Genomic DNA, 13,502 nt, shown 5'->3' with positions numbered 1-13,502 from the left:
TGTGATGTTCATTATCACGTTGAGGAATTTCCGTTCTATTTCTAGAATGTCAGTAGTTTTTAAAATTTTTTAAATGTTTATTTTGAGAGAGAGAGAGCGTGAGTTGGGGAGAGGGACAGAGAGGGCGAGAGAGAGAGAGAGAGAGAGAGAGAGAGAGAGAGAGAGAGAGAGAGAGAGGAAATCTTAGGCAGACTCCATGCTCAGAACAGAGCCAGATGTGGGGCTTGATCCCACAACCCTAGGATCATGACCTGAGCTGAAATCAAGAGTTGGGACACTCAATCAACTGAGCCACCCAGGTGCCCCAGTAGTTTGTTTGTTTTTTTTTTTTAATCAGCAGTGGATTTGTCAAATGCTTTTTCTGCATCTGTTGATATGATCCTATGCTTTTTTTCTTCTTTAGCCTGTTGGTGTGAATTACTTTGATTTTCATATGTTGATCTACCCTTGCATACCTGGAATAAACTGAATTTGGTCATGGTGTATGGTTCTTTCTATACATTGTTAGATTCAACTTGCTAATATATCTTTATTTTTTTGAAATAATTTTTTAACATTTATTCATTTTTGAGAGCGTGAGCAGGGGAGGAGCAGAGAGAGAGAGAGGGAGACACAGAATCCGAAGCAGGCTCCAGGCTCCCAGCTGTCAGCACAGAGCCTGATGCAGAGCTCGAACCCACAAATTGTGAGATCATGACCTGAGCTGAAGTCATGCAACAAATTAAGCCACCCAGGCACCCTAAATTATTTTATTTTAGAGCAAACATGCACTGGGGGGGGGGGGGGTGGAGAGGGAGAGAGAGAGATGGAGGGAGGAGAGACAACCTTAAGCAGGCTTCATGTTCAGTGTGGAGCCCTACATGGTGCTCAACCCCATGACCCTGGGATGGCCCCAAATCAAGAGTTGGACGCTCAATTGACTAAGCCACAATTTGCTAATATATTATTATTTTTGCATTTATGTTCATAAGAATGTTAATCTGAATTTCTCCTTTCTTAAAATGTCTTTATCTGGTTTTGGTATTAAAGTAATTGTGGCCTCTCTAACTTAGGGAGTGTTCCCTCTGTTTCTAGTTTGTGGAAAAGAATGAAGAGAATTGAGATAATTCTTCCTTAAGTGTTTGTTAGGATTCACCAGTGAATTCACCTGGGCATGGTGTTTTCTTTTTTTGGAAAGTAATTATTGATTCAATTCCTTTAATAGCTACAGGTCTGTTCAGACGTGTGTGTGTGTGTGTGTGTGTGTGTGTGTGTGTGTGTGTGTGTGTGGTGTGGTGTGGTGTGTGGTTTGGGTCAAATGTGTTTTGCAAGAACTTGGTCCAATTGATTTAGGTTACCAGATTTGTGGGCATGGAGTTATTCATAATGTTCCTTTGTCATCCTTTTAATTCTCATGAAATGAGCTGTGATGGCCTCTCCTTCATTTATGATATTAACAGTTTGTTTTCTCTTTTTTTATTGACTATCCTGCTTAGAGCTTTATCAATTTCATTGATTTTTTTTGTTTTTTTTTTTCAAATAAACATCTTTGATGAGGTGCCTGGGTGGCTCAGGTGGTTAAGCATCCGACTTTGGCTCAGGTCATGATTTCATGGTTTGTGGGTTCAAGCCCTGCGTCAGGCTCTGGGCAGCCTGGATCCTGCTTCAGATTCTGTGTCTCCCTCTGTCTCTGACCCCCCTTTGCTTGTGCTCTCGCTCTCTCTAAACAAAACCAAACCATTAAAAAAATCTGTTTTACTGATTTTTTCTACCGATTTCCCGTTTTTAATTACACTGGTTTGGGTTTTATTTTTTCCGACTCCTCTTTCTCTAGTTTCCAAAAGTTGAGGATTATTTTCTTTTCTAATGTGTGCATTCAAATGCTATCAGTTTCTCCCCCAAGCACTGCTGTTAACTGCATCCCACACATAAGTGTGGGATAGATTTCCATTTTCCATCAGCTGCAATTTTTTTAAGTTTTTTTTTTTTTTTTTTTTAATTTCTACACCCAACGCGGGGCTCAAATGACCCTGAGATCAAAGTCACATTCTCTTCCAACTGAGCTAGCCAGGTGCCCCAGATGAAATATTTAAACTTTTTTCTTAAGAAGTGTGTGGCTCAGGGGTGCCTGGGTGGCTCGGTCAGTTGAGCGTCCGACTTCGCCTCAGGCCATGATCTCGCATTTTAGGAGTTCAAGCCCCTTGTCGGGCTCTGTACTGACAGCTCAGGGCCTGAGACCTGCTTCAGATTCTGTGTCTCCCCTTCTCTCTGCCCCTCCCTTGTTCATGCTCTGTTTGTCAGTAATAAATAAACGTTTAAAAAATATTAAAAAGAAGTGTGTGGCTCAGTCTTCAACATTTGGTGGTTTTCCAGCTATCTTTTCTGCTACTGATTTCTAGTTTAAATCTGTTGTGTTCTGACAGCATCCTTTGTAGGGCTTCTGGTCTTAATTTCTTTTACAGGTGTGTTTTAGGGCCCAGAATGTAGTCTCTCTGGTACTTGTTCCATGTTAGTTTGAGATGAAGGTCTATCCTGCTGTTGTTGGATGAAATCATCTATCAATATCACATAAGACCAGTTGATTGATGGTCCTTCTCTCTTCAACAATGTATTCACCAATTTTCTGCCCGCTGGATCTGCCAGATACTGACAGAGTGAGGTGATAGTTGTGGATTTGTCTATCTTACTGTGCAGTTCTGTGTATTTTGCATCAGTTACTTTGAGAATGTTGTTTGGCATAGGACATATTAAGGTTTATTGGGTCTTCCTGGAGAATTAGCAGATTCACTAGTATGTAATGCCCTTCTTTCTCCCAGATAATCTTCCTTGTTCTGAGGTTGGCTTTGTGTGAAACTAACAGTTTTTTAAAATTCATAGCCCGGTCATTCGGAGTGTCTCCCGTACCGGAGTCTTGTATTGATGACTGTTTTGTCTCTTCAGAATGCGTTGTCTCTTCCCTTTCAGTATGCCTTCCAATTTTTGCTTGAAAGCCAGACACGATGTATCAGTTAATAAGATTTGGGGAAAATTGGCCTCTAATGGGAGGTTTTGTGTGTCGTTGAATAGGAGCTAGACTATGTTGAGTGTTCACTGTTAACTGTAGGTATCCGGGGCTACAGTACCTTCCCGTGTCCTTGTATTTTTCTCCCCAGGGGGTTTGGGTATCCCAGCAACTCAATCTTAAGTAGAGTCTGTGTCTTGCAGCTTACTGTGTCAATCACACTGGGGCCCTGCTGATGCGATGGTAAGGTATTTGGGAGGGAAAATGTTCTGTTATGTTATGATGATGAAGCCTGTGATGTTTTGATGGCACAGAATCCCTGGACTATGAAAATTTCCTCCCCGTTAGTCAAAGAGGAAAGGTGCAGAGGGCTCGAGTTGTCTGGTTGTTCTTTCCCTAATCAGATAATGCGTTGGCAAATTCGTTTTCTTTGAAGGGTGGTTTAAGTTACAGAAAACAGACTGCATTGTGTACGTATCAAAACATTTCTTCCTGTTTCCTGCACAAAACACGAGGCAATTTAAAAAAAAAATTTTTTTTAATATTTATTTTTGAGAGAGAGAGAGAGAGACAGCACAAGTGGGAGAAGGGCAGAGAGAGACACACACGGAATCCGAAGCAGGCTCCAGGCTCCGAGCTGTCAGCACAGAGCCTGACACGGGGCTCGAACTCATGAACCGTGAGATCATGACCTGAGTGCAAGTCAGACGCCCAGCCGAGTGAGCCACCCAGGCGCCCTGAGGCATTTTTTTCTGATCTTCACGGTGAGAAACCGGTTTGGCTCCTGCAGGAAGAATTTATGAATTGTGGGGAGCCCTCCAAGACCGGGTTCCCCAAACCATTTAATTCTCAAGGTAGGCTATACTCAAGCAACTCCTCTCTTGGAGTTTGTGTTCCTACAGGTTAGCGGCTGAAGTGGTTTCTGCTCCCAGTTTATCACTCAGGCACTTGGGAAAGCAGGGCAAGTGTAAGTGGGTTCAGGTGGCTGGAGTAAAGGGGGAAAAGCAGGTAGAGCCTTTAATGTGTCAAGGAGTTGGGGCTGTGGGTTTTCAAGGCTTGACCCTCCTACCATGGGCCCAGAGAGAAAAGGGGCATACGTGAACCGTCTTAGTTTCGTTGCCTATTGCGGGCTAGGCAGGGTGAGGGGGCACCTAAAGCCAATAGTCAGACATCAAAAACATAGTGTCTTTAGTAAAGTTCACTCCCTGGTGGCTGTTCACTGAATTGTGCCACATCACATTTACGCAAAGTTGAATTTGAACATGAATTTTAAAAGCCATAGGGGCGCCTGGGTGGCGCAGTCGGTTAAGCGGCCGACTTCAGCCAGGTCACGATCTCGCGTCTGTGAGTTCGAGCCCCGCGTCGGGCTCTGTGCTGACAGCTCGGAGCCTGGAGCCTGTTTCCAATTCTGTGTCTCCCTCTCTCTCTGCCCCTCCCCCGTTCATGCTCTGTGTCTCTCTGTCCCAAAAATAAATAAAAAACATTGAAAAAAAAATTAAAAAAAATAAAAAATAAAAAATAAAAGCCATGTGACAAACACAAGCAACATGTTCTAATCAAGATGAGGAAACCCTGGGGCACCTGGGTGGCTCAGTCGGTTAGGCGTCCGACTCTTGGTTCTGGCTCAGGTCATGATCTCCCGGTTCATGAAATCAAGCCCTGCTGGGCTCTGTGCTGACAGCCCTCGCTCGCTCTCTCTCTCTCCCCCTCCCCTGCTTGTGCTCTCTCCCTCTCAAAACATTAAAAAAAAAAAAAAAGCGCCTAGGTGGCTCAGTCGGTTAAGCGTCCAACTTCGGCCCAGGTCATGATCCTGTGCTTTGTGGGTTTGAGCCCCACGTCGGACTCTGCGCTGATAGCTCAGAGCCTGGAGCCTGCTTCAGAGTCCGTGTCTCCCTCTCTCTCTGCTCCTCCCCTGCTTCCAGTCTGTCTCCCCAAAATAAACATTTAAAAAAAAATAATAGAAAAAAAAAAAAGATGAGGGATCTTTGAAAAAGCATTGGAATCTAGTCATCCCGAGGTTTTGGGAGAGATCCGGGTGTATCAATAGGCTTCTGGAGCTCTGTCTGGTTATTTTAGCAGTGTTGTTGGTTATCGTCATCCGTTGTCTCCTTTGTTGTTATTGGTGGCACTTTGCCAGTGTTGTGTGCCCACGTGCAGCAAGCAGCCCCTTCAAGGGAACAGAACCCTCCCTGCCTGGCCAGTAAACCGCCCAAAGCCAAGTAGTCGGCTGCCACAGCTCCCAGTTTTCCTCCACCCAAAGCCTCTAAAGCATTAGCTGTCCTCGGTAGGTGCTTAGAGCGTTTGGACACTTTTTCATTGGGACCCGTGATGAGCGTCTATTGAATGACACCATACGTGCCCTGGGCGTGGACAGTGACTCCCCCGACAATGACTGCACGAGTGCCGTTGGTACGAAGACCTCCCGTCTGTGTTGCGGTGGCCCTGAGGTTGTTGTGGAAAAGGGAGCCCAAAATGTTGACACGCGGGGTACAGAGTGCGGGTGATGCTAGGAGGAAGGTCCAGGGGTGGGAAGTGAGAGTGGGCGCTATTGTAACTGCACAGGCCTGTGAAAATGACCATTTTCACATGAAGGTCATGTACAGAAAGGCCTCTCATCACAAGGTGCCGGCAAACATGACAAAAACAAGGTCATGGGCCCCAAAACCGAGGGTGGAGTCTAAGGCCTTGAGCAGCAGGAAGACCCATTTAGAAGACATCAAGGTTTGTCTAAATGAGCCTTTCTGGCTTCCGTGAGGGCTGTGGCCTGAGCTTATAGGAGGCAAGCCCCACACCCGATGGCTGGAGGGGAGGTGGGCAGGGGGATGGGCAAATAAATAAATAGGCAACTCCCAATGAATGCCTTTTGCAAGGGTCCAGTAGTCCGGGGTTTTTTTCCTTCCTCCCCCTTTTTTTGAGAAAGGAGTTGATCACATCAGTGCCTGGAGTGAATGAGTCCTTGCGTTTTGGTGTCATCAGTGGCATGTGTGTTAGGGTGAGTGAGTCATGCATGTCTCAGTACCTAACACGGTCTGGTCATAGGAAGCAACCCTGCATAGGAGATAAGGGGCCGCATACAGTCTATTTTCCACCGGCTATAACCCCCTCCTTGGCCTGGGAATTCTGTCCACTGTTTATATTACCAGTGGTGTGATTTTTTTCACAACAGGTGCTCCGGTCGGTCACTGTTTTAGCCATGTCAGAGGAAGTCCTGTGCCTTCTGCCTAGAGCTTTAGGGTAGAGGGGGGTCTCCGTGGCTTCATATTTCATGGGCACACAGGGCCAAGTTTAATATTAGTATGTCTGAGATGTCAGCAGGAGTCTCAGAAACTGGAGTTAATTTATTGCCCTGAGTATTGAAAAAGCCTCTGTAGTTTGAAGTTTATGTATGTGCAGAGTTAGCAGGGACCCTGACTTGTACTTGCATCGTTGTGATTCAGGATATTCCTAGCGTTCTTTATCCCAAAGGGGGCAACCTTGGATAAGGAGTGGTTTCTGGTGGTGGGACCAGACAGAAGGTCACTGGCGACGGTCAAAGGATGCATAAAAATGGGCGGGTGAGTTGCGCTCCTGGCCAGTGCGTCCTGTAAGCCCTAGCGTGACCGCCTGGAATCGATCTGCACAGTCTTTGATCAGGGATGGCCTCTCTGATCTGGGGACAAAGTATTTCTGCAGTTGACTTCCTTCATCAGGTGTGATGGCGGCACAGGGTCCATCAAGTACACAAACTCTCCCGGTCATTCACGTGGTCCCAGGGGCCTCCCCAAATGGCCAGTGAGTCTAGAAAAGGGGTGGCCTCCTCGAGAACGATTACATCATTTGGAGCACAGGGGAACACACCTTCTCCCGGAGGTGGGATATGCGAGAAGGCCCGTTTCTTCCTGTCCCGTAGGTACCGAGATCTTTTCAACGAGGAGGTCTCTGTGGGAAAGCAGGCCTGGACTCGGGCCCCAAGGCAAAATGAAAGCCTGGCTGCGTGGGACCGTCAGCTCAGGGCCTGCGAGAGCCTCCATGTCCAGGAAGACTGTGTACTGCCCGCAGGGGTTGTTCTATTCTGTTAGCATACAGACTGTATTAAAACAGTTAATAAAATGTTTTCAGAAACAACATTTCAACAGATGCACTGCTTTTAATCACATACGCTCAAACATACTCGAAACCGTACCGAGGAATTACGCACAGCTGCGAGCAAAGGGAACCCTCCTCCATAACCTGCCTGACGGGAGGAAGGCGCCAGTCCTCCAGGGAAGGGCAGGGTCAGGAGCAGTGTCACCTGTGGTTCTATGGACTGCGTCACCGTAGTGGAGTCAGGAATACACGGTCACTCGTGGTATTAGCAGAACAAGGTGTTCACTGTGCAAATAAGAGCTTGTATGACTATACTCTAGAGAGGAGAGGAGAGTCTGAGCATCAGGGAATACTCCCAACCACGGAAGTTCAAATTAGTTGCCTGGTGGGCACATCCCCACAGTCCCCTAGACGGTGACGGACCTTTTATGTGGAGCGTGGGGAGGTATCTGTGGAAACCTATACCTCTGGGAAGATGGAGGGCACTCTTGATTGGCAGGGCAGGGAATCGGGAACACAGGCTGCAAGCGGGTATCCTCAAAGCTCCTGCGCATCCGTCCGTCTCTCTGTATGGTGGCTCTGAAACCTGACGCCTCCTGTACCACCTTCCAGATCTCCTACAAGTGAGGCGACAGGTGAATTCTAACATGGAATCACAGAGCACAGATTGTAGAAAATGTCTCATTCCCTAGGTGACAAAACAGAACGTGAGAGAGCCATCTCCCAATTCTGCATTTTATTATCCAGTGATAGGTCTGTCTTAATGCAAAGTGGATTATTCAGATTCCAGCCAGAAGGAATGACAAAGGGAACAGACATCAGGCTACAAGATAAACTCTGCATATTTGCAAACTTATGCCGTCTTTTTACTAACAGGGAAAACGGGATAAGGCCCTTTTGGCCAAAACAAGAATTGGTTTTCTCCTAAGAATGATGGAATACATGATGGGTAAGGGATATCTGGCGGCTGACACAGATGGCCAGCAGGAAAATCCCAACAAATACCTCAATGTCATTGATCCAGGATTCAATCGAAACATCGTATAACAATTAAACCTGTTTAGAAACCACTTCACTTCACCCTTGGATCAAACAAGCTCAAGAATGGAAAGAGGTAAGTGTTATCGATTTACGGAGAAAACAATCGTCTATCGCTTAAAGAGTATTTGCAGAATTCTCTCACCTCAGCGTTCATTGCCGGAAGCAAGCAGTAAATACCCGGAGTCCAGAGATCCGCCGTAAGAATGAGGCGCTGATCAAGACAATATATTTATAGCTTTTATAATGATTCTTTCACGTTACAGTTTTCTGGAACACTATACACGGACTGATTTGTGTCAGGCCTTCTTAGATTTATCGTGTTTCTTTCCAGCGGGGGTTTTCACACGTAAGGATGAAGAGCAAACGTTTCTCCCCGCACGGCTTACCTTCAGGAGGCTTCTACTCGGTGTGAGATCTTTCATGCCTTCGAAAGGAATTGGGACGACTGAAGGCTTTCCCGCATTCTTTACATTTGTAGGGTTTCTCTCCCGTGTGCATTCTCACGTGTCCTCGAAAGGTAGTGCGATAAATGAAGGCTTTCCCGCATTCCCTACACTCATAGGGTTTCTCTCCAGTGTGAGTTTTTTCATGTGTCCGGAAGGACGTGTAACAACTGAAGGCTCTTCCACACTGTTTACACTCGTAGGGCTTCTCTCCCGTGTGAGTCCTTTCATGGATGCGAAAGGAACTGGGGAAATTGAAGGCTTTCCCGCACTCCTTACACTTATAAGGTCCATCTCCCGTGTGCGTGATCATGTGCGTTCGAACGCTCGAGGGAGAAATGAAGGCTTTCCCACACTCTTTACACTTATAGGGTTTCTCTCCAGTGTGCTTTCTCACGTGTCCCTGAAAGGTGGTGCGATAAATGAAGGTTTTCCCGCACTCCTTACACGCGTAGGGTTTCTCCCCTGTGTGAGTCCTCTCGTGGATTCGAAAGGAACTGGGCCAACTGAAGGTTTTCCCACACTGCTTACACTCATAGGGCTTCTCTCCGGTGTGTGTCCTTTCGTGGGAGCGAAAGGAACTGGGGCAAATGAAGGCCTTCCCGCATTCCTTGCATTTGTAAGGCCCGTCGCCGGTGTGCGTGATCATGTGCGTTCGAATGCTTGACAGAGAGACGAAGGCTTTCCCGCATTCCTTACATTCATACGGTTTCTCCCCGGAGTGAATTCTTTCATGTATTCGCAAACCCAGAGGAGAACTGAAGGTTTTCTCACACTGCTTACATGCGTACTGTTTCTCGGCCGTGTGAGTCCTTTCGTGTCTTCGAAAGGAGCTGGGGCAACTGAGGGCTTTTCCGCACTGCGGACACTCGTAGGGCTTCTCCCCGCTGTGATTCCTTTCGTGTATTCGCAAGCCTAGCGGGGACCTGAGGGACTTCCCACACTGTTTACACTGATAGGGTTTCTCTCCAGTGTGCGTCCTTTCATGTGTCCGCAACGACGTGGAGCCACTGAAAGCCTTCCCGCAGTCCTTACACTTAAAGGGCCCATCTCCCGTGTGAGTTATCACGTGTCTTCGAAAAGTTGTGAGCCACGTGAAAGCCTTCCCGCATTCCTGACATCCGTAGGGTTTCTCTCCAGTGTGAGTCCTTTCATGTCTGTGAACAGATTTGCGGGAACTGAAGGCTTTCCCACATTCCTTGCACTTATATGGCTTCTCTTCGTACTCACGGTACTCATATGGCCTGTGCCCACTGTGCGATCTGACGTGCCTAGTAAGGGATGAATGAGTCACAAAGACTTTTCCGCACACGCCACAGTCACGGGGTTTTACCCCAGAAGGAGTTTTCGTGCTCAGACTAAGATGTGGAGTCTGGCCGGTGGTTTCTCCACACTGACGACCTTCAGGTGCTTTTACCCCAGACGGAGTTTTCTTGTTCAGATTAACATCTGGAATCTGGCTGATGGTTTCTTCCCACTGACGACCCTCTTTGCTTTCACAAGGTTTTCCTACCGTAGGACTTCTGCAAAAATCGAGAAGCATATTATTAATGATGTCTTTGTTAATAACTCAGTAGGGTATTGGAATTATTTTTAAAAAACGTTTATTTCTGGGTGGGAGCAGGGGAGGGGTGAGGAGATGGGGGGACAGGGGTTCTGAAGTGGGCTCTGTGCTGACAGCAGAGAGCCTGACGTGGGGCTCGAACTCACGAACTGTAAGATCATGACCTGAGTTGAAGTCAGACACTTAACCAACTGAGCCACCCAGGTGTCCCTATTGGAATTACATTTTTATAATTTACAGCAAAATGAAGGTTTCCTGCCCTTTCTGAATAGACTGAGAAGTTGATATACTGAATGCTTTGTAAAGAGGACTTGACCACAGCTATTATGTAAACAGTGATTATTAACATACAGGGATTCTTTATGCTGTTTCCAAGTGCACCATTCTGCAAACACTGAACCCCTATGTCACATTTAAGTAAATGTTTTCAGTGAAAAAAATTTAAGGATAAATTTGAAGCTGAATAATTTGGTTTTTAAAAAATCATGACAGGGGCGCCTGAGTGGCTCAGTAGATTAAGCATATGACTTTGGCTCAGGTCATGATCTTGCGGTTCATGAGTTCGAGCCCCACGTCGGGCTGTGTGCTAATAGCTCGGAGCCTGGAATCTGCTTCGGATACTGTGTCTCCCACTCTATCTTCCCCTCCTCCGCTCATACTCTGTCTCTGTCTCAAAACTAAATAAACATTAAAAAAAAAATCACGACATAGCAGGATTCTCATGTGGGACACTGCTGTCTATTGTGCGACTCACCCTGTTTTTCTCCCCTGGGTTTTGCACCTGTATTCAGTGTCATGATCCTTCCACTTTTTCTCTAAAATGCAGACAGAAAAAAAAAATCCAAATTATTAGAAATTAATATAAAAATTACCAGATTTTATATCTATGGTGAGCTTAGGCTGACCAATGTACTCTTTTTCCACATGTCAGAACAAGATTGATGAGCAAGAAATACTTGTTCTCTAATGCCAAAGTTAAGTAAGAAAAAATATCATCAGGGTGCCTGGGTGGCTCAGTCGGTTGAGCGTCCGATTTCGGCTCAGGTCATGATCTCATGGTCTGTGAGTTCAAGCCCCGCGTCGGGCTCTGTGCTGACAGCTCAGAGCCTGGAGCCTACTTCAAATTCTGTGTCTCCCTTCCTCTCTGCCCCTCCCCCACTCATGCTCGCTCGCTCTCTCTCTCTCTGTCAAAAATAAATAAACATTGGGGCGCCTGGGTGGCGCAGTCGGTTAAGCGTCCGACTTCAGCCAGGTCACGATCTCGCGGTCCGTGAGTTCGAGCCCCGCGTCAGGCTCTGGGCCGATGGCTCCGAGCCTGGAGCCTGCTTCTGATTCTGTGTCTCCCTCTCTCTCTGCCCCTCCCCCGTTCATGGTCTGTCTCTCTCTGTCCCAAAAATAAATAAAAAACGTTGAAAATAAATAAATAAATAAATAAATAAATAAATAAACATTAAAAAAAAGAAAAAAAAAATATCATCATCTTTACCTACTGAGGCCACGTTTCTGAAGGTTTCCCGCATCACATCTCTGTAAAGTTTCTTCTGTGAAGAATCCAGTAAAGCCCATTCTTCCAGGGTGAAGTTCACAGCCACATCCTCAAAGGTCACTGAGTCCTAAAACATCACAAATATGTTTACAGCAGTATGCGTGGAGTCTGACAGCACTGGGGATTTATACTCAATTTACAGGAAGGTTATGTACGATTCTGCGATCTCCAAACATTTATGTCTTGCTCATGAGACACTTATTCTCTGTTCACACTTCCTCAGGAATTTAACAACATCACGAACACATGCAAATTACTTACGCATTTTTACTGTGATCACTTTATTTTTTTTTTAATTTTTTTTAACCTTTATTTATTTTTTTGAGACAGAGAGAGACAGAGCATGAACGGGGAGGGTCAGAGAGAGAGAGGGAGACACAGAATCGGAAACAGGCTCCAGGCTCTGAGCTGTCGGCACAGAGCCCGACGCGGGGCTTGAACTCACAGACCCTGAGATCATGACCTGAGCCAAAGTCGGACGCTCAACCGACTGAGCCACCCAGGTGCCCCTACTGTGATCACTTTAAATGTTACTGTTCTCTAATGGCAGGGTCTAGAAGCCCCTTGGAGAAATGAGAGAAAGGCTATACACATGAAACAAGTATTATTTTAAGCACACCAATTCCTTTTGAGAAAAACTCCTCTCCTTCCTTATTACCTACCATTTAACTCAGCACTCCATGATGCACGGGGTCAGATCTGCAGGAGGTTTTAATGAATAAAACACAGTGAAGAACCGGAAGCTGTTTCTTCTAGTCCCATCACCAAACCGGACAGTCCAGGAGGCCTGTGGAAATCCAACGTGTAACAAGGATCAGTTTGTCACATCGGCCTGAGGCACTCCAGGCCATCAGAAGTAGCCAGAGGCAGCTGGATAAATGAACATATTCTCATCAAGAAGCAGCACTTTTAACTTGTGTGATATTTATTACACTCGGTTTTTCCATCCTCTCCCTGACCCATTTCCTGGAGCCAGTAAGTTACTCAGAAGTTAGGGGCTAGATAACCCAGCACGACAGGACATGCTCAAAAGGCATGACAATTTAGATCTCCCCGAAGACCCTCTACACATGAGCCTCAGGGCTGCTTCTCAATTTTTAGGACACATACTGAGATGAGAAGGTGCCAGAAGAGCTCTTTCTGGCCGAACTGTAACCGTGTACTCTGGCCCACGCTGACCTCGAGGAACAGGCTAAGAACTACAGGCCGCGAGGGAGTCCGTGGACGTCCACGATGGTTTGACTGTGCATCTGTTGATGATTACCAAGTAGGTAAAGGATTCTGCAGTGCTTTCCTCGAAAAGGACATAAAATCTCCACTGTCCAACTTCGGGAGGAAGTTTCCCGACCGGCCACACGAGAGGCAGCGCCCGCGGCTTCTCTCATTTACGCGCTCCAGTGTGATGCGCGGAGGCGGAACAGCCCGGACCCAAGCATAGGAGTCCCTAAGCTGATGGCAGGCAGTACATCCTGCCAATAGGGTATGAGAGAGTTGATTTCATAATTGGCGTCTGTGGGGAGGAAGGCAGGCCTCTCCAGCAGGATGAGGTGGCTTGAGGGCGCAAGGAAAGCACGTGGACTTTTTTTTTTTTTTTTTAATCAGGTTACGGGTGGACTAAAAGTTCACACACAAGGGTAGGGGCTTCTGTGGACTGAATCTCTTGCCATTGCCAAAGCAGGAAGCACTAAGGCTTTCTTACTGCCTTGGATAGATGTGGACCACAAGAGGAAGAAGGAGGGATGAGCTTCCAAGCTGGGAGCAAGCATCAAACACTGAAGTCAGAATGCAGAAAAATGAACCTGGACCACTTTCTTACACCAGACACAAAAACAAACTCAAAATGGATGAAAGATCTAAACGTAA

At 46.5% G+C, this 13,502-nt stretch overlaps 1 protein-coding gene across 1 annotated transcript; it reads right to left on the bottom strand.

Annotated features, from left to right (window-relative positions):
- Positions 1 to 7,086: 7,086 nt before the first annotated feature.
- On the bottom strand, positions 7,087 to 13,104 carry LOC131510607 (zinc finger protein 791-like). The gene is made up of 5 exons (XM_058727939.1): positions 12,302 to 13,104; positions 11,580 to 11,706; positions 10,848 to 10,908; positions 8,473 to 10,052; positions 7,087 to 7,662 (listed from the first exon to the last, which is right to left on the bottom strand). Exons 1-4 carry the CDS (start codon positions 12,302 to 12,304, stop codon positions 8,486 to 8,488), a joined length of 1,758 nt encoding a protein of 585 aa, XP_058583922.1. The 5' UTR covers positions 12,305 to 13,104; the 3' UTR covers positions 7,087 to 7,662; positions 8,473 to 8,485.
- Positions 13,105 to 13,502: the final 398 nt, after the last annotated feature.

This window comes from Neofelis nebulosa, chromosome 4 (assembly GCF_028018385.1).
Source record: "Neofelis nebulosa isolate mNeoNeb1 chromosome 4, mNeoNeb1.pri, whole genome shotgun sequence".
Taxonomy (NCBI): domain Eukaryota; kingdom Metazoa; phylum Chordata; class Mammalia; order Carnivora; family Felidae; genus Neofelis; species Neofelis nebulosa.
This window is presented reverse-complemented; position numbering and strand designations above follow the sequence as displayed.